General features: G+C 35.3%; 1 protein-coding gene and 1 long non-coding RNA gene across 3 annotated transcripts in view; one reads left to right on the top strand and one right to left on the bottom strand.

Annotated features, from left to right (window-relative positions):
• Positions 1 to 20,872, bottom strand: part of LOC144341147 (uncharacterized) — a 64,251-nt gene that overhangs the window by 27,719 nt on the left and 15,660 nt on the right. The window lies entirely within an intron of this gene.
• Positions 1 to 20,872, top strand: part of NFXL1 (nuclear transcription factor, X-box binding like 1) — a 67,510-nt gene that overhangs the window by 45,009 nt on the left and 1,629 nt on the right. For both annotated transcript variants that reach the window (XM_001102529.5, XM_001102704.5), the window contains exons 19-22: positions 6,712 to 6,781; positions 14,825 to 14,929; positions 17,992 to 18,078; positions 18,770 to 18,823. In XM_001102529.5, coding sequence (XP_001102529.2) covers positions 6,712 to 6,781; positions 14,825 to 14,929; positions 17,992 to 18,078; positions 18,770 to 18,823 — 316 coding nt within the window. The remainder of the gene's footprint in view (positions 1 to 6,711; positions 6,782 to 14,824; positions 14,930 to 17,991; positions 18,079 to 18,769; positions 18,824 to 20,872) is intronic.

Below are 20,872 nucleotides of genomic sequence, written 5' to 3'. Positions count from 1 at the left end.
TTTATGAATGTTCCATGTGCTTGAGAAGATGTAATATCTTACAAATCAGAATATAAGATTTGGGTTGTGTGTGTGGATCATGTTTTAATACAGTAGCTTTGTCTTATATTGAAAATGCTGCGTTAAAATTCCATATTATTAATGTGTTTCTTTTTGTTTTGTTTTTGTGTTTTGAGACAGTCTCACTCTATTGGCCAAGCTGAAGTGCAGTGGTGTGGTCATGGCTCACTGCAGCCTTGAACTCCTGGGCTCAAGTGATCCTCCCGCCTCAGCCTCCCAAGTAGCTGGGGCTACAGCCACATACCACCATGCCTGGATAATTTTTAAGAAATTTTTTGTAGAGATGTGGTCTCACTATGTTTCCCAGGCTGGTCTCGAAACACCTGGGCTCAAGAGACCCTCCTGCCTCAGCTTCCTAAAATGTTGAGATTACAGGCGTGAGCCATCATGCCTAGCCTATTAGTGTGTTTCTGTGTGTCTTTGCATCTGCTGTAGATTTTTGCTTATAAAGATGATTAAGCTGTTACATGTTGTACAGCATTTTTAGTAATTTTGGCTCTTAGCATTGAAAGGTATCCTTTGTCACATTTAATACCTTTGTTTGAGTTCTTATGCATCCCCTTTTTCATTTTAATAGGCAAGTTAAGTAAGTCCTTTAAGAATTTTTAATATCACTAATATCTTTGGTTTAGCTCTGAATTATTACTTTATGATTACTGTTTGTATTATGTTATGTCACTTTTTCTTTATGTGATATGTTTTCTCTGCTCTTAAAAGTTTCTCCTGTTAAGGTTTGTTTTCGTTTAGTGGTTGATTACTTTTTATTTGTACCTTTTTAATGTCTTTAGACCCTTGTTTCTTTCATCTTTTACTAACTGGTTTGGAGCTTTTAATTTTATCACCTGGTTCTCGTTTAAGACTGTATGACAATCAGTGAGTTATTTTATTTGCCTTTTTTTCTCTCCTTCTCTTCTCATTGTTTAGTTGCATGCTTTATTCTTTTTCAGAACATAACAACATATATATATTTTTCTACCCTCATTCCGACCTTTTTTTCTTCTTCTTCTTCTTTTTTTTTTTTTTTTTTTGAGATGGAGTTTCGCTCTATCGCCCAGGCTGGAGTGCAGTGGCACGATCTCGACTCACTGCAAGCTCCACCTCCCGGGTTCACGCCATTCTCCTGCCTCAGCCTCCTGAGTAGCTGGGACTATAGGCTCCCGCTACCACGCCGGCTAATTTTTTTGTATTTTTAATAGAGACGGGGTTTCATCGTGTTAGCCAGGATGGTCTCGATCTCCTGACCTCATGATCCACCTGCCTCGGCCTCCCAAAGTGCTGGGATTACAGGTGTGAGCCAATGTGCCCAGCCCTTTTTTTCTTAGATTTTCAATTTTAAATTTCAACCATCAGTCTTTTTGCTGAAATTTCCCAGTCTTCTCTTGGATGAATGAAGTGCATCCTCTAGTAGTTTCCCCAAGAGAGCTTGTGAGTATAGTATTCCCTGAATGCTTAATTCTTAAACATTCCCTTGCATGTTTCAAGAATGTTTTGCTGTAGCATTTACAACTGTATAAAAAGTCTTTTATTGGTGCTTTCTTTCCTAGAATTTCTTGGAAATGTTGCTCTATGTTGCTTTTGTTTATATTTTACTTTTGAGAAATTTGATGCCAATCTCTCTTTTCCTTATGAGTTAATTGATCTTTTTTGCCTGGGACCCCTAAAGTTATTTCTTTCTCCTTCACTTCCCTCCTCCTCCTCCTCCGTCTTTAAAATCTAATGTTTTTATTAAGGTACGACTCAGGGTTAATAATTTTTGATAAATTTTTCCAGGTACCTGATTAGCCCTTTCAACATATAAGTTCAGTATTTTTATTTTCCTGGATTATAGTTTTAAATACCAGATCTGTTTCATTTATTTTGTTTTTGTTTTTTAGTGATACGAATTGTGTATATGTTGGATTTTTCTTTTTCTGTCTCCAATTTCACTCAATTACTTCTTTGACACTTTTTTCTAAATCTCATTTTTATCATCTGGGTTGTTTTGCTGCTTCATTTCAGGGACCGTTATTAACTTTTGATTCAAGTATGTTCTTCTGTAAATATGTTATTCCATGAGCACCTTGTAATTTAGTTTTTATTTCTGATGTAATTTTATCTTATTTTTTTTCCCCTAAATTCAGTCAACCTTTGTTCATTTCTTCTTTTTCTTCTCCATTATGTTCTTAGGTTTTGCTTTTCTGACTTAAGGTGGTAGTGTATTGAAGGGCCCTATACCTTGCTTATTTTGGGTAATTTGCTAGGACTCACAGAACTCAGCATATAGTTATACCTACAGCTATGAGTTATTACAGCAAAAGGGTAGGAGGCACAGTCAGCAAAGGGAAAAGGCACATGAGGTGAAGTGTAGGGGAAACCAATCACAAGCGTCCAGAGTCTCCTCCCATTGGAGCCACATAGGATGCACTTAATTCCCCCAGTAATGAGTTGTGACAACACTTGTAAAATGCTTCCAGCCAGTGAAGTTCATTAGAGACTGAGCACCTAGAGTTTTTATTGGGGGAAGGCTACATAGGCAGCCTCACCTGGTACATACCAGAGTTCAGGGCTCTCAGAGGGAAAGAAACTGCTCAACATAAACCATTGATTTATACAAACAGTTTAGACATAGTCAGCTGTTCTTATCAGTTCTAGGAATGGTGGGAACCTTACTGAAATCCAAATTCCCAAGCACCAGCCAAGGGCTAGTCTTAACAAGGAGGCCTTTCAAAAGAGCGGTCAGGTCTGCTAGGTTAACGCTTCTGTACAGGCGGTGTTTCATATAGTTACTTCAGTTTGGAATATTATGTTCCAGTTTTCTTCTTCTTTGTACTTCTTTTTTTTTTTTTTTTTTTTTTTGGGTGAGAGATACAGGAGGGGATTTTCATCAGTGAAAGGGCTTTGGATGTCATTTTCTGTTTATTTTCTGTAGTAGTTTTTTATAGATGTAAATTATATATCTTTATGTTTTCGGACAGAGGTTAGTGTAAGATTTCTAGTTGATGACCACTCTCTTCTCAGTGTGGGAAAATACAGTTTTTTTAAATGGTTGGCGTTTTAGGGTGGTGCTGAGAAGAGGAGAGGAGTTATGTGTCCTTATTTTACTTTTGTTTTCTTTGGTCTTGCAAAATCCTAAATTTCCCTTCTTCTTTTGCTGGGTCTAAAGAAGTCTGCCTAAAGTCTGCCTTTCCCTTTTTACCTTCTTCCCAGAGTTGCCTTTCCAAGATTGGCTACTTGAATCTTGTGTACTTACTTTATTTTATTTAATTTTAATTTTAATTTTTGAGACAAAGTGTCTTTCTGTCTCCCAGTCTGGATGCAGTGGCACACTCACGGCTCACTGTAGCCTTGACCTCCCAGGCTCAGGTGATCTTCCCACTTAAGCTTTCCTAGTAGCTAGGACTACAGGTGCACACCATCACACCAGGCTAATTTTGGTGTTTTTTTATAGAGACGGGGTTTTGCCATGTTGCCGAGGCTGGTCTTGAACTCCTGGGCTCAGGCAGTTCACCTGCCTCGGCCTCCCAAAGTGCTGGGATTAGAGGCGTGAGCCACTGCACCCAGCCTTGTGTGCTTTTTAAAATCCATTTCCTTTAGTTAGTGCTGTGGTCTACCAGGATATTTTCAGGGTTTTCATACTTATGGGGACGTTTTTCTGTTGCGATTTTAGCTCAGCCTCCTCTTCTCTTTTCCCTTTAGTTTTTTTTAGAACTCCACTAACTCTATGAAAATACTTGCATTGGGAGCTTGAGAAATAGCTCTATCAGAAATTGTTTTTGTTTTTTTTTTTTCCTAGTTATAGGTAATTTGAAGTTTATAGAAATTTGTAGAAATCAGCTGGGCGCGGTGGCTCAAGCCTGTAATCCCAGCACTTTGGGAGGCCGAGACGGGTGGATCACGAGGTCAGGAGATTGAGACCATCCTGGCTAACACAGTGAAACCCCGTCTCTACTAAAAAATACAAAAAACTAGCCGGGTGAGGTGGCGGGCGCCTGTAGTCCCAGCTACTCGGGAGGCTGAGGCAGGAGAATGGCGTGAACCTGGGAGGCAGAGTTTGCAGTGAGCTGAGATCCGGCCACTGCGCTCCAGCCTGGGCGACAGAGCCAGACTTCGTCTCAAAAAAAAAAAAAGAAATTTGTAGAAATCTTCTGGTTGTGCTGCAGTCATGGGATTTAGTGATTTTATTTGTTATTAATGAGCTATATGTTTTTTGAGGGGGACATGTGGATATATTTGGATTAAGGTGGCTTCCATTACCTCAGCACTATAGATTTTTTTTCTTAAATACGTATTAAAGTATAAGTTTTAATATAGAATTCTATCTCTTCAGTTCTTATAATTTCATTTGCTTTCAATTCAGTGAATTAAGTCATCTTTTCCTTTTAGTCCTGTGTGGAAAAAAACACAAACTGTTTTTCCTCTGCTCTTAAACCACAATAATCAACACAAAAGACTTTTGTGACCAGATGTGTGGGAGTTTCTTCCAACCAAAAAGAAAACAGTCACTTTTATAGCAGGCACCAGCTGGGTGTCCTGTAATTCATTTCTGAGACTACCTGGAGAAAGTGTCAGATCCTGTAGGTTGAGGGCTCAGTCCCACAAGACTGCCTCCCCTTCAGACACTAGTCTCAAGTTCAGGCCTCTGGAATATCTGACTGACTGGCTTCAAGTTTAGGTTCACACAACCCCCTCTTTGGGTTTAATTTGCTAGAGTGCCTCACAGATCTCAGAGAAAAACTTATTTATGTTTACTGGTTTATTATAAAGGATATTGGAAAGTATACAGATGAAGAGATACATAGAGTGAGGGATGAAAGAAGGGGTATGGCAATTCCATTCCTACCCCTTCCCCACCATTCTCATACCACCCTCCAGGAATTTCTGTGTTCAGCTATTCATAAGCTTTTTGTACCCTATCTTCTTGGGCCTTTATGGAGAATTCATTGGATAGGCATGATTGAAGTACGGACACTCATGTAGAAGTGTGACTGGACAGAGGGTTTGATCTAATAACTATAGACCGAGTGGGGAAACTCAACAAGGCCTGTTTCAATTCTTTTTGGCCTGTGTGTGAAGCATTCCTTCTTCCAGAGTATGGGACAGGACCCCTTCTGAAATGGGGTCTTATGACCTACAATCAGACAAGGTAGGTCAGAGAATTTCTTTATGGCCTGGTCAAGACAGAAAGGCGGAGGAAGACTATATTTTTAGTTTTAATGGCATGCCTTGGGGAAAAATAACAGGGGCTGTGGGAGTGATGAGCCAAGAACCGTGGACGAAAACCAATATATGTATATTATTATGCCATAGTCTTTTTCTGCTTAATGTTAATTTCTTCTGTAGAATTTGGATATAAAAGATATAGACCTTGAAAATTTAATTTATTCCTAAGTATAGAGTAACAGGAATAAAATAATGTTAACTCTTAAGTTCAGAGGTGAACATTCTACTTGGAAGAATCTTAAAAATGCAATAGTGTTTAATAGAGCCAGCATAAAAACTTTGTGGTATTAAGTGAAACTTTGCCAAGAAATATCTTAGAGTATATTTATAGCTAATTTAGTATGACTATTTAGATAATAGTTTTAATTAACATTAAGGAGACTGAACTTATAGTATATTTTGGCAGTTATGTCTGGTAAAAGCAAGAATAGGAAAAGCAAGAAAATACAGAATAAAGGAAAAGAGGAAAAAGGTATGGGAGAGAGAAAAGTGAGATGCATATGATAGGGAGTTTTAGATGGTCACTAGTTACTGACTTAGGCAGTGTCTATTGGAAAGTAGGTTTATTTCTTGGTGTTTGTGACTTTTTTCTGAATTACTCACTGAGATATAAAAGTATTTTAAAGTGCAGTGTTCTAAAATGATCAGATCTGAAGTGAATTACTATTTTATTTTTTTTTGAGACAGTCTCGCTCAGTCACCCAGACTGGAGTACAGTGTCATAATCTTGACTCACTGCAACCTCCGCCTCAGGTTCAAGCGATTCTCATGCCTCAGCCTCCTGAGTAGCCAGGATTACAGGCATGCACCGTCATGCCTGGCTAATTTTTGTCTTTTTAGTGGCTAATTTTTGTAATTTTTGTATTTTTAGCTTTCACCATGTTGACCAGGCTGGTCTCGAACTCCCAGCCTCAAGTGATCCGCCTGCCTTAGTCTCCCAAAGTGCTGGAATTACAGGCTGGAGCCACTGTACCTGGCCTAAAATGAATTAATTTCTAATATTAATAGCTTACCCAAGCTTTTTAAATAGGTTAATTTTATTTCTCATCAAATAACCTAAATTCCTCGATTTGAACATATTAAATAATTAGTTTTAAAATTTTTTATGTAGGGGCATTAAGAACAATTGTAATTATGAATTTAATCTATAGGGAAAGATAGTTACAGAAACTATTAAAGAGAGGCCAGGCCCAGATGATATTTTGTGTGTTTTGTACTTCTTGCAGCAATTACACTTTTGGCATTTGACTTGTTAGTAGTAAAGGGCTGGATGATTTGAGTTATCAGAACAGTTAAGTAATTTGAAGATAATTGTTACAGATAGAGAATTAAAGTATTTCTTGAGGAAAAAAGATAATTTTATGGATATGTTTGAAATTATGAGTTAATTTTAGAAAAATTATGCTATAAAATGGATTTTTGTTTGAATGTCATCAACTTTCTTATTTTTAGAAAAATAACCACAGCTGATGTAAATGAAAAGAACCTCCTCAGTTGTTGCAAAAATCAGTGCCCTAAAGAGGTAAGCTTTAGTAGAACCTTTTAAATTGTATTCCTTGGGCATTGTTTCTCTTGGATTTTCTTTTTTCTTGTTTGGTCAAATTATTTCAGGTCTTCTCTGTTGTAGCTTTTTAAATAAAAATGTAAGACATACGGTAGATGCATCTCATTTTATAAATTTGGTGATATTAGGACCTGAAATGACCCTTTGAAGATTTAAGAAAGCAATTTTAAAGATAGCTTACATACTTTATATAATAAAGTATTAACCTAGTGCTTATCCCTCAAAATGTGATTCATACTTAAAGTATGTCAGAAATGATGTGGGTCATAGCAGTTAGACAGTAAATCCATAGTAGTTTGTTTTTAAAAATAACGGTGCGTGTGTGTATGCATGTGCATGTGTGTACATCTGTGGTGGGATAATGTGCGGGGATAGATATTAATATCCACAGCATTTTGAAGATGGTGACGTAGAAGATACCTCTGCATTTTCACTGTGGCCTTTTGTGTTGGTGCCATTCAGATCATTGACTCTTTCAAGTTCATTACTATGTTAATATAAAACATTCACCTATAAAGTTGTGTTTTTACAGATTCTGGTGGTTGTGTAAGCATTTTATTCAAACTAAAAATATCAAAAAGTAGTTAGAAAAAATTGTGCAAAGTAAAAAGGTAAAGAAACTCGCTAGTGATTTATCCTGGTAATAATTTGAGAAACCAAAGCAGTCCATCTACATTTGGCCAATCTGAAAGGGAAGATGCACTTTTGGATTTGGGAGTGGGACAGTTAAAATTACTTGATTTGGGTAGACATTTAAAAAGGAATCCTTTTGACTTACAGATGTACTATATAGTACCTTTTTCCTTTAAATTGTCTTTATACACTTATCTAAGTGTTTCTCACCTTATTTAGAGTCGGAAATAGATGACAACTGAGTCTTTTTTTTTCCTTTTCTTTTTCTTTTCTTTTTTTTTTTTTTGAGACGAAGTCTTCTCTGTAGCCCAGGCTGGAGTGCAGTGGTGGGATCTCGGCTCACTGCACTCTCTGCCTCCCAGGTTCACGCCATTCTACTGCCTCAGCCTCCCAAGTAGCTGGGACGACAGGCGCCCGCCACCATGCTTGGCCAATTTTTTGTATTTTTAATAGAGACAGGGTTTCACTGTGTTAGCCAGGATGGTCTCGATCTCCTGACCTCGTGATCCACCCGCCTTGGCCTCCCTAAGTGCTGGGATTACAGGCGTGAACCACCATGCCCGGCCGATGACAACTGAGTCTTAAATATCATAATCAGTCTTTGATTAAGTATAAAACAGGAATCAATACATTACGTACCTTTTTAGTATTTTCCTTTAACTACGGCTTTGGACCACTTTTTATGGATTTAAAATCTGTTGGAAACTGAGTTTTTAAATTTATGTAAGATTATAAGAAGAGAGGCTATTTGAAGTAACAAATGGTTATTTCGATAATCTGTCTTTATAAGTGAAACTAGGGCGTGGGATATTTCAAATTTAATTTTTTGAATTATTCAAATCCTGAACTTGCCTTGTTAAAATAAATTTTATTTCATCCCAATTCAGATTCCAGGTAATAAGTAGTTGGGAATGTTTTATTTTTAATCTTAGTAACCTGGTATGGTTTATTAGGTAGAAATATGGTAATTTAATTCAGGTGTTGCTAATTTGTAACTTAGAATTTCCTTAGCTATAAATAAGTTGTGATGCTATGACTTTTGGTGGGACTAGATGGGTCATTTTCATGATTTTGGATTCTAGCTCCTTCTGGAACCCCTGGTATTACTAGATCTCCCTGGGCTTTCTTGAAAAATGTATCTGGAGCCTGGGAACAATCCAAATGGCCGTTATAGTTTGGAACAATCTAAGAGTAGACAGGTGAATTTCACTGTGTCTAGTAGAACTCATTTTCATTTATGGTCTCTTGACGTGGGTGGCACCATAACAGTAATTCTAACGCTTTAACATTCATTAGAATCACTTTAAGGGTTTGTTAAAACACGGATTGCTGGGCCGGGCATGGTGGCTCATGCCTGTAATCCCAGCACTTTGGGAGGCTGAGGTGGGTGGATGACCTGAGGTCAGGAGTTCGAGACCAACCTGGCTAACATGGTGAAACCCCGTTTCTACTAAAAAATACAAAAGAAAAAAAAATAGCCTCGTGTGGTGGCATGTGCCTGTAATCCCAGCTACTCGGGAGGCTGAGCAGGAGAATCGCTTCAACCTGGGAGGCGGAAGTTGCAGTGAGCCAAGATGGTGCCATTGCACTGCAGCTTGGGCAACAAGAGCAAAACTCTGTCGCAAAAAACAAACAAACAAAAAAACACAGATTGCTGGGTCCCTGTCTAGAGTTTCTGATTTTGTAGGCCTGGAGTGGGGCCTACATTTTGCATTTCTATTAAATAGTAAACAATAGTGATACTGTTGGTCCAAGAGCGCACATTGAGAACCAGTGAGCTACAGAATGAGGTCATAATTAGAATCAGCCAAGAAGTATATCACTTTGAATCTTTGTACTTCAAAGTTAAGGTATGGGATTCTGGTAAATTCTGATGTACTCTTATATATGTTCTCGTCTCTTTCCCATACTGTAGATTCTTATGGGTGGGGCACTATGTTGTGTTTGTCTTTGTATCTAGTGCCTGTTACACAGATTGTACACATTAAGCTGCTGGTAAATGTTTATTGAATGTGAATAAAAGAATAAATTGTGGGAGTGGCATAAGCTTATCCTTCCAGCTCCACTGTGTCTCTGATATACACTCTATGGATTATTAGGTTTGAATTTAACTAAGTGAAAACATAAGGATGCCGTTAAGAACATACCCGTTCTTAACTGTGCCCCACATAGGCATTTCTGCTCTTTTTTAAAAGAGATATAAAGAGGAACAAAATGGAAGTTTTATTTTATTTTACGTGGTATGGGGCTTCAGTTATTTTATTTTTTAAAACATGTTTAAAGTTTTTAATTGATAAAATTTTATATATTTACCATAGGCAACATGTTTTGAAATATGTATACATTGTGGAATGGCTAAGTTGAGTTAATATATGCATTTTTTTATGGTGAGAACACTTAACATCTACTCTTAGCAATTTTTAAGAATACAATATATGTTATTAACTATAGTCACTATTTTGTACAATAGATGTTTTGCATTTATTCCTCATATCTAACTGAAATTTTGTATACTTTGACCAAAATTCTCCCAATCCCCTTCTGTCCTTCAGTCACTGGCAACTACCATTCTGTTCTTTCACTTCTATGAGTTCAGCTTCTTTATATTTCACGTATAAGTGAGATCATGTGGTATTTCTACTGGTTTTTTTTTTTTTTTTTTTTTTTTGAGACGGAGTCTCACACTGTTGGAGTACAGTGGTGCAGTCTGGCTCACTACAACCTCAACCTCACAGGTTCAAGCGATTCTTCTGCCTCAGCCGCCCTAGTAGCTGATATTACAGGCACACGCCACTACGCCCAGCTAATTTTTTGTATTTTTAGTAGAAACAGGGTTTCACCTTGTTGGCTAGGCTGGTCTTGAACCCCTGAACTCGTGATTCGCCCACGTTGGCCTCCCAAAGTGCTGGGATTACAGGTGTGAGATACTGTGCCCGGCTGGTATTTCTGCTTTTTAAAATTATTTATGAATTTGGTTTTCTCATTCCCATGCAAGCTTTTCTACTTTTTAGTTGGGAAAATTATTTAACTTCTCTGTAACTGAACTTGTTCATATATAAAATGGGGCACTAGTAATATCCACTTCAGAGTGCTGAGTATTATATGAGGTAATAATATGTAATGGACTTAGTTAATGGTAAGCACTATATATGTGGTAGTTATGGTGATTATGATTATCTACAAACAATATTGTTCTACAAGCATTTCTTAGTTCTTTTGAAAGAGGGCTTTTCCTACTATTGGAATTAAAGTGGAACATTTTGATGCAGACAGTGTTGTTTGTCGGTAAACCGTTTGGTATGACTTACTGAAGTGCTAGCAGAATGATGTTGAGGGCTGAGTAGAGTAGAAAAACCCTGTCCCACTTTGAGTGGGAAGGGTAATACATCTCATCTCTAAGTGAATATTTTAGAAAGACCTCTGTTTTTTGCTGTGAAATCTGTATTAAAGATAACCATCATTTTATCTTATGCATTCAAGTCAGCTTTCTTTGTAACTGCTTTTCAGTTTTTTCAGAAATATAACCTGGGTTTTGAGATGACATATACTTACTTACACATCTAACAGGAAAATGGTCACGTGATTTAATTTTTTTAAGCAATGAAATATCACATATATACCTAAAAGTACATAATATAATATAAATATGTATAGTTTAACAGTTAAAAAGTGAATACCGTGTTAACTCTACCCAGGTCAAAAAATCAAGTAATGCTGACATACCAGAAATTTGTCAAGGTCCCTGTCTGACTATAGTTCCCATCATCTATCCTATAGGCTAACCACCCTTTTATAGTAATCCTTTCCTTACTTTTATTTACAGTTTTTACTACCAGTATGTATATCTGCAGACAATATTGTTTGCCAATGTTAAAAGTTTAAAAGTATGCACTTTTGTGACTTGCTTATATATGTTTGTCATTTTTAATTGCATATAGCTGTAGTCCATTGATTCCATTGTATGAGTACACTATAATTTATTTGTTTTACTGTGGGTGGACATTTGAATAATTTCCAACTGGGGTTGTTATCAAAAATACTGCTGTGAACATTCTTGCTTTTGCAGCCTGGTACATATGTGCACAGATTTCTGTAGGCATGCAGTAGTGTAATTGCTTGGTCATAGGGAATGTTTAATTTCGACTTTAATAATATCAAATTGATTTCCAAAATGGTTGTATCAGTTTATAATCAGTAACTTTTCCAGTTACTGAAAAGTATCAGAAAGTTTTTCAACTTTCCATTGATGAAAGTTCTTGCTCTTTCACATCCCTACCAACATTTTGTGTGGTCAGCATTTTTTATTTTTGCCAGTCTTTTTGCATCTCATTGTGGTTTTAATTTACATTCTCCGATTACTAGTGAGTTTGAATACGTTTTCAGGATTAGAGGTATTACTTTTGCCTGTGGGACGTATGTTGGATACCAGCACAGTGTACACCTAGATGAGTTTCAGTTTTCCTAGTTGCAAATTGCAGAATCAATTTTGGCTTACTTATGGAAAAAAAAGGAGAGAGAAGACATTGTGGGGAGCATTTGGAAGACACTGGGGAGCAATTCACAGATTCTGAAGGAAATGCTATACAGTCAAGCTTTGGGAAAGGCAGGATCTCTGCAGCCTAAGGGGGCTTTACAGTGAGATGACTACTTAAACCACCATCTCGCTCTTTTAAGTTTTTAGATTCCCAAGACAGAAAACCTAATAGACTCACCATGGATCCAAGGGCTCCTTTTGGCACAGGCAGCCACAGTCAGGGAACTAGAATAGGTAGCATAGCCATGGCTGTGGCTACTGGGGGAATTATGGTGAACCAGGCAGCCATCCCAACGTATGTCTTCTACAACTTTTACCAGTATGTGGCAGGGTCACATGAAGGATTTAGAGAAAAAAAGATACCATTTATTGAAGGCAGAAGACCTAGCCAGAGAAAAGACAGACTTTGAAGATGTCAATGAAATTGTGAAGAAGAGTATGAGGTCTTTTAGGAGGCAGAAAGATATTACATCAAGACCAGTGATTTTTAACCTTTCATCAGCCCCCAGCGCAACAGAATACTGTTTACAGTGAAAGATGACACTGTAATATAGCCATGATCCTATGTATTTTCAAAAGGTCTTCCTTTATTGAATCTGATAAGCTTCCCTCTTCACTTTCTCCTATAGAATCATTGATTTAAATGATAGATATCAGAGGCCGAGAAGGATCGGGGGAAGGGGATAAAGTGATGTTGATTAAGGTATATTTCCAAATAGCTAGAAGAGAGGACTTGAAATGTTCCCAAAACATAGAAGTGGTCAATACTCAAGATGATAAATACCCTTAAATACCCTGACTTGATCATTACACATTCTATGTATGTAATAAAAAAATATTACATGTGCCCTATAAATATGTACAAATATTATGTATCAATAAAAATATAATAAATTTGAAGTGGAAGGGTTACTTTTTAAGAGACGATAACTAATGCAATTACCTTAGAGATTAATTAAGGAAAGAGGATATAGAGATGTATTTTGAGAGTAAGAATAAGTGGTAAGCTAATGCCAAATGTTTATGAAGTCTGGCTAGAGGCACTGGCAGGAATGAAGGTAAGAATGAAATTAAGCAATACAAAGGCTTGAAACAACCTCTGTGAGGTAAGTATTTGAAAATGAATAAATATTGAGCTTGTTAAGTAGTATTCAGTGTCCAGTATTAGATATAGGGAAAAACAAAACTGAAATCATTCAGAAATACCTGGACTTATTCTATTAATAGCCGTTCTCTGCCCTATAGTAGGATTAGTGGAAGTGCACAGTGTGAGTGATCTGAATTTAGTTTTAGTATGAATGCCTCAACTAAAAATTAAAGAACAAAAAAACCTAGTCGCACATTAGAAAGAGACTAAAGACAATGGAAAAGGATTCCAAATTTCTTAAAGTGAGTGGAGTCAGTAGTTCGAAAGATCAATCTGGTGAATCATAGAGATCAGTAATTAGAGAATTTAAATGTTTACTGAGGGTTCTACTATTTGGGAGGTATCTTTGTTAGGGATTATGACATGAGAGACACAAAGAAATGCAGATGTTCCTTGGTTTACAGTGGGCTTATGTCCTGATTAAACCTATTGTAAAACTGGAAAATGGTTTTAAGTTGCACCACCGTAAGTTGATGACTGTCTAAGACCATTGCCCTCAAGGAACTTATAATAGTAACAAGTTTTATTATAATATCTAAATATACTGAACTCATTTAATCCTCACAACAGCTTTATAAAGTACTAATTCTTTTTTACATGTGGAATTTACATGTGAAATTTTACATGTGAAACACAGAGAAGTCAGGTGACTTGCCTAAGATCCTGCAGTTAGTAAACAGATAATCTGGGACTCAGTTCCTGATAGTTTGACTTTGACATTTAACCCCTAACAAATAGTGTATTTTATATACATTCTGGTTGGAGAGAGAGAAATATATGAAGTACCTAAAAAAAATTGTTTTTTTGCAAAATTTCAAGACACCACAAGCAATGTTACAACAATTTAGAAACAGATTTCTTACTTAACTACTATTATTTATTTGTATATAGGCAGATTATATCAGGCCGTTATGGTGATTTAAGTCATGTCTTAAAGTGTGGATAAGATTTGAATAGACAGACCATTGACATTCATCTTAACACTTGACTAGGATAGGAAGACAGTAAATAATTAAAGACATGGAGCATAGACATCATGGCAATTACTGAGTTGTTTTGGCTGCCTAAATGATATGCTTTACTATGTAGTCGAAAGGGTAAATGTTGTAGAATAAAAGGCTAAACAGTTATAACACAATATACAATGGCTTAAGGACAGGGCATTTTCTTTTTTGTTTTTTTCCCATAGTGCAGTACAGGGAAGGTAGGTGTGTCATTGTATTCCATGTGTTCACCCATGAATCCAAGTCAGCTGGCGACTCTGCTCTCTTTGGCACATGGTTTCTATTATTGCTCCAGCTTTCATCATTTCCAGCACATGGGGAAGAGAAGAACATGAAGTATACTCTTGAAATGATTTGAAGCATGAATCACCTGTACTTGCTTACATTCCATTGACCAGAACTTAGTTACATGGCTAAAACTAGCTACAAGGGTGGCTGTAAGATATACTGTTGGAGTGGAGCTAGGGAGAATATTTAATTAAATTTAATTAAATTATATATATATAATTAAATATTTAAAATAATTTAAATCTAAAAGAAAAAATAGTTTACACATTAGCCCATTAGCTAGGATTGATCGACCCTTTGTGTGATGGACTCTCTTAAAACTGTTGGGGTTTAGGGGAAGGTAGAGTATGATCAAGATGTAAGTATGTAATTGCTTTATTTTGGTTTTATTTTAGCTTCCTTGTGGTCATAGATGCAAAGAGATGTGTCATCCCGGTGAATGTCCCTTTAATTGCAACCAGAAGGTAAAACTTAGATGTCCTTGTAAAAGAATAAAAAAGGTAAATATTTTAAGTTATTGAAAATACTTTTCTATATAAATTGTTTTTGTGTGGTTTTCTTGTTTTTGTTTTTTGGTCTATATGTTTTGGTAGTTGTTTGGCTTTTTTTTTTTTTTTTTGCCTTTTAATTTTAAGGTTTTACTTAATAGAATCTTTTTATTATTAAAATGAGCCTACTTGTTCTGTAAACACTTATTTTAAAAATAAGCTTTGGTGATTTAATTTTCTGCAATTTAATAGTAAAAGGAAAATTATTTTTTATGTTAGAACCAAGTTCAGTGCCCTCTGTTGGTCAATGTGCTTTAGATTTGACGTCTTTGAACGGGTAACACAATGTAACGGATAGAATGTTTCATCACTTAAGAAATGGCTTAAGGTTAACTTTGTTGCTATTATTTATGAAATGCTTTTTACCATCAGTATTGTCCTTTGAAAATACTGCCTTAAAAAGACCTCATATGAATAGCCTTATAAAGTAAAATAACATTTAAACTTGGAAAGAACTAATTTTAAGATAAAATGATGGTAACAGGGGAGTAAATGGGCAAAAACTAATGATTACAAAGCCTGATGGAAACAAACTATATACTGCTCAACAAAACTTATGAAGGAAAATGTAGTGACCTAATAGTCTTTTTCTTAATTCTGTTTCCTTAATCTTCCCTATTGGCAATGCTTACTTACTCCTTTGAAACCAACTTTTTTGACCTCTGATTTACCCTATCTCAGTTATAGTCGTTAACTCCTTTTTTCCTTCCTATTCGTATTGTCATTCCCTAAAGCTTGTCTTTTTCATGTCTTGAAATTCACTTTTATTTATCCATGTGATGGATATGTATTGAGGATCTTGTATAGGTCCTTTGCCTTTCATTTTTGTTCATAGTTTCTGATATGTTTTCCTAGGATAGGGAACTTCTGAATTTAAATTTATATACTTGGCCTTTTAGGGAGTGGAATCTTTAAGTTTCAGAAATTTAAATTGACCACCTGTATATGAAAATAAATACTTGGTCAAGCCACTTTTAATCTGAGATGTCTCTTAAGTTTTCTGTGAAATCTCATGTCTTGTCCAAGTGCTGTATGCCACCCACCCGTTAGTACTTTGGAACAACTCTTTCCTGGGCTTTGGCCACAACTTCATGACCCATTTCCTTGTCTCTAGTCACGCCACTTCCCTGTTCTAAATTCTTCAATGGCTCTTCATCACTTATGGAAAAAGTGCATTGTATAAGAAATGTGTGGGTATATGCAGACTTGGCATACCAGGGAGGCTGTGATAAGACATTTGCCTGCTTGTTCAGTCTCATCATCTAGCAATCATCTCTGTTAATCTGTTACTTAAGTGCCCTAATACATATATTGTACCCTCACTTAGCTTAGGCTGTGGCAATGTATGTATTTCTTTTTCTATGTAAAATACAATGTTTTTTTCCTTTACCTCTCTGCTGACTAGAATCCTGCTAATACTTATTGCAAGCACTTCCTTATTTGAGAAGGTTTTCCTTCTCCAGGTTCCCTTGGGAAGGCTTAGCTGTTCCTTCCTCTTGACTTTCTTTGTACTGGGTTCATAATGTAGAGCTTTGTGATTCTAGGTATCTGTAACCGTGTTTCCTTATCTGTAAAGTAGAGTTTATTATAGAGAGTTATTGAAAGGAATAAAAGAGGTAGTGCTTACATAGCATTTAAAACAATGCTATGTTTAATAAATAGTAGCTGCCATTACTATTGTTATTTATTTAGCACTTAACAGATTATTATACTGTTTATTTCTTATTGTGTTCCATTTCCCTGTCATAGTGTTTAGCATATAAGATACTCTGTAAGTATCTTCTGAATGAGAAAAAATAAAATCCTCTTCTAGGCTGATGGACTTAATGTCTGTAAACACACGATACTTATTTTTGTCTCCAGTGTTTTTTCGGGTTAACTTTCTTCTGTCTGGACTGTCTTTGGAGGAAAAGACTATGTTTATCACTAAATTGAGCCGAAAACGAAGAACTAAGAAATAAAAAAACAAAAAAAAAAACCATCCAAGTAATAAAATTCCATGCTATAAAATGCTTTCACTAAACACACTTTACTCAGGATTTGGTAATCTCATGTCTAAACTGTGGTAGATTTGAACGAAAAACTAGAGTCTGAGGTTCTGGTGAGACAGGAGAAACTGATACAAATTAGATATACTGAGAGTAAAAGTGACATTGGCAGCAATAAATGAATGAATAAAAGATAGATAAACATACTACAAAAGGCAGTCTAAGACTAATATAAAGACCACTCTTCTACTCAGTAGGTCATCGTTTTATTCTGTCATAGTACAGAAATTGGTCATAGTTTTGATGTCAACACATCAAAAACAGTAGATCAGTGTTCTTTCATTAAGGAGGTAGCGAGGTGCCAACATAAGCTTTAGAATAATTTTCATCTATACTTAAAAGAAAAAAAAGTTTAACAGTCAAGAGAAAAATTTGTAGCTCCCTAGAAAACTCTCTAGAGCTGCACTATCTGAGATGGTAGCCACTAGTCACATGTGGATATTTAAATGCAAATTGTAATGAATTAGCATAAAATAATATTAAAAATTTGGTTCCTCAGTTTCACCACCCACATTTCAAATGCTCAGTAGCCATATGTGGCTAGTGCTACTCTGTGGACTAATGCAGATTTACAACATTTCCATCCCACACACATACCAAGAAGCTCTGTTGGACAGCACTTTTGTAGAACCTTGTATTCCCTGGACATTTTATAAGAATAACAAACAATAAAGAAAAGTAAAGAAGAAAAACAACATTGGAGCTAAGTCTGATAGTGGCATGTAGTAATTATTAAGTGGATTTAAAAAATTTTTATGGTATTATCTTTTTTAAGTTAAGAGAAAATAAGAGAGTAATCACTATTTGAACCAGATATTTAATGCTTGCAACCATATCATCATTAAATATTAAGTCACATCAAATAATACTTATAACCTTAAGCTATTAGATAAACTTTGCTTTTTTATGGCAGACAGGACTTTGAGGGGAAAATCATTTAAAATTTGAAAATTGGGTTGTTTGTAGGAATTGCAGTGCAACAAAGTACGTGAAAATCAGGTTTCAATAGAATGTGACACAATGTGCAAGGAAATGAAGCGGAAAGCATCTGAGGTAATGTCTCGTTAAATATCATTTTAAAGGCTAGTGGTCTTTCCCTTCTTATTTTGTGTATTTGTGTGCTTATTAAAAACAACTTGAAATCTCATTTTTTTGCCTTTATAATAAAAGCCTAGTTTTATAGGCCTATTTTGAATGGCAGATTGGGATTTTCATTGCCTAGTGTATATCAAGACTTTTCGTCTTCTACGCCCGCTACAAGATTTTGAGATTCTTTGCTGCTTGGGTTATCTCCAGTGTTACTGTTTCCCTCCATTGACCCAATCAGTGATCTCTTGATTTTGTTTGAAAGTAAGGATTCCCTTCCATGATAACACATTTGAGATAAATTTAACTCTAGAGAAACAACAGTATTTAATAATTAATTCTAGATTCTTAATACAGCAAAGAGGAAAAAAGGCAATTTTAAAATTTACTGTTACAATGTTTTAACTCTGTAATATCGATATTACTTGTTAAGCTGAAATGTTCATATAAGGTATAACACTCCACCCACCACCACCTTCAGTTTATTAGATAGTGCCTTAGTAAAACCTTGTCTCAGTATAGCATTTACATTTCTTTAAATGATTTCAAGCTCCTAAAAGTTGATATGGGTTAATAGAACCTGGATGGGTAGATGTTAAAATTCCATATAAAATGTGATGACTAAATTGTAAATTGACTTTTGAATGTGTATAAACAGATAAAAGAAGCAGAAGCCAAGGCTGCTTTTGAAGAAGAAAAACGAAGACAACAGGTAACCAAACAAAATACCCAGATTTATGTCTCTTAGCATCATTGCTAGATTTTGTGCAAACACAGGATATGTTCCAAGGTCAAACTAAGGGCTAGTCTCTGTTGTGAACTGAAAATAACATAGTTCTTGTAAAACAAAAATGAGCCATCTACTAAGTTCACTTTAAGTATACTGAAACTCTGAGAAGGTATGAGATCTCATATATTCCCAAATTTTTTTTTTTGTATTGGAAATTTTTTTTTTTTTTTGTATTTACTTTCTTGCCAATATCATTCATACTTCAGCCAGAAGAATTTTAATTCCTCCGTTGGCTGGGGAGTGAGAGTGAGCGAATCATCACCATTGTAACGCATCTTCTGGAGACCTTGAGTTTACTTATCTAAAAGTATTTGAGTTCTATTTTACTGACTTGCAGACCACCTGTAACAAATAAGTGCAGTTTACTAATCAGTACATTTATTTTAATAATACGTTCCCATATTTCCCTATTAGACCTTTAAATACAGGATTATAACCTGTTTTTTGTTGTTACCAAGATAACAAGTACATTCCCGATACCCCATGTTTAAGTATTTACTTTATTGATCATATACTTCAATGAGTAGCTTGACTTTCTAATAGTGATGTATAACTTTTTATTATTATTTGTCAGTTTGTATCTTGAAATGCTTTATGCTTATCAGATTATATTGTATACCAAACTACTGCCTTTATGAATGATGAGATTGAAACTTGCATGATTTGCATGAATGAGGAAATTCAAACTTTGATGAGTTGTAGGAACAATTAGAACGATTAGGAACATTAGAAGCAATTCATGTAGTAAATAATGGTTGGCCAAGATGACCTTTGAGATTTTATGGTTCTGTAAAGTTGCTTTGCCTCATATCCCCAAAATAAGTTATCAGAGCTAATATAGTAAAACGTAAGTTGGCTGGAATCCTAGGAGATTAAGTTATTAAGAGAAGTTTAGTATGTTTTCTCCTTATTCCCTTTGCTATCTTTTTATAAATTGTCATGGATGAAAATCTTAAATACATTCTCTGTTTACTGACTCTGTAAGCAGAATATAATCAGTCCTTAGTATATGTATGTTCTGCATCTGTGAATTCAACCAACCACAGATCGAAAGTTTTTTCAAAACAAGTAAAAAAAAAATACAACAATAAAAAATAATACACATTTTAAAATACAGTGTAACACCTATTTACGTAGCATTTACATTGTTATAGGAATGTAATAGGAAATCTAGAGTGATTTAAAGTATACAGGAAGATGTTTGTATGGTATTTGCAAATCCTGCACTATTTATATAGAGACTTGATCATCCTCAGATTTTTATATCCAAGGGGATCCTAGAGCCAATTTCCTACAGATACTGAGGGATCACTGTATACAGCACATAATATATACTTGGTGACTGTGAGTCACCATTTAACCCTCAGTTATTTTATTGTGTCTGTGATCCTCAAGTTTGCCTGCTTTTAAGATGTTTTGATGTTTTTCTATATATCTGAAACTAACCACTTGGGAGTAGTCTGACATTTTGGCTCATTGAAGAATGCCACTTTGTATTAAACTAAGTTTATTATTAGATCTTTTTCAAGTGTGGTTTATGGCCACAGTAATGGATATGTGAACTAAAGTTTACATTTCCTCCTGTTAAATAACTATTTGCAAAGTTTTATGTAGATATTATTAAATACATACATATTTTAACTATTGTCTTAATTATGCACTATAGCATATTACATTATTATGTATAAAAGTTTAATAAGTACTTAGCAGTAAGATAACAATCCACATTTGATATTGAATGCAATTCAGTTGCCTTCTTTTAGTACTAGTTTAAAATGTTTATGTCTAAAATAGTCATTTTGATTTTAAAGCGTGAATAATTTTTTCCTTTGAAGAATTTTTACTATTTAAAAAAAATGTATTTGGTAGAGAAGAATCGAGTTTTGGCAGCTTTTTTCTCTTTACTCACTTGAATTTCGTTCTTAAAAGCCACTAATGTTTATTGCATGCATTGTAAACAACTAGAATTAT

The sequence above is a fragment of the Macaca mulatta genome, chromosome 5, assembly GCF_049350105.2.
Source record: "Macaca mulatta isolate MMU2019108-1 chromosome 5, T2T-MMU8v2.0, whole genome shotgun sequence".
NCBI lineage: Eukaryota > Metazoa > Chordata > Mammalia > Primates > Cercopithecidae > Macaca > Macaca mulatta.
This window is presented reverse-complemented; position numbering and strand designations above follow the sequence as displayed.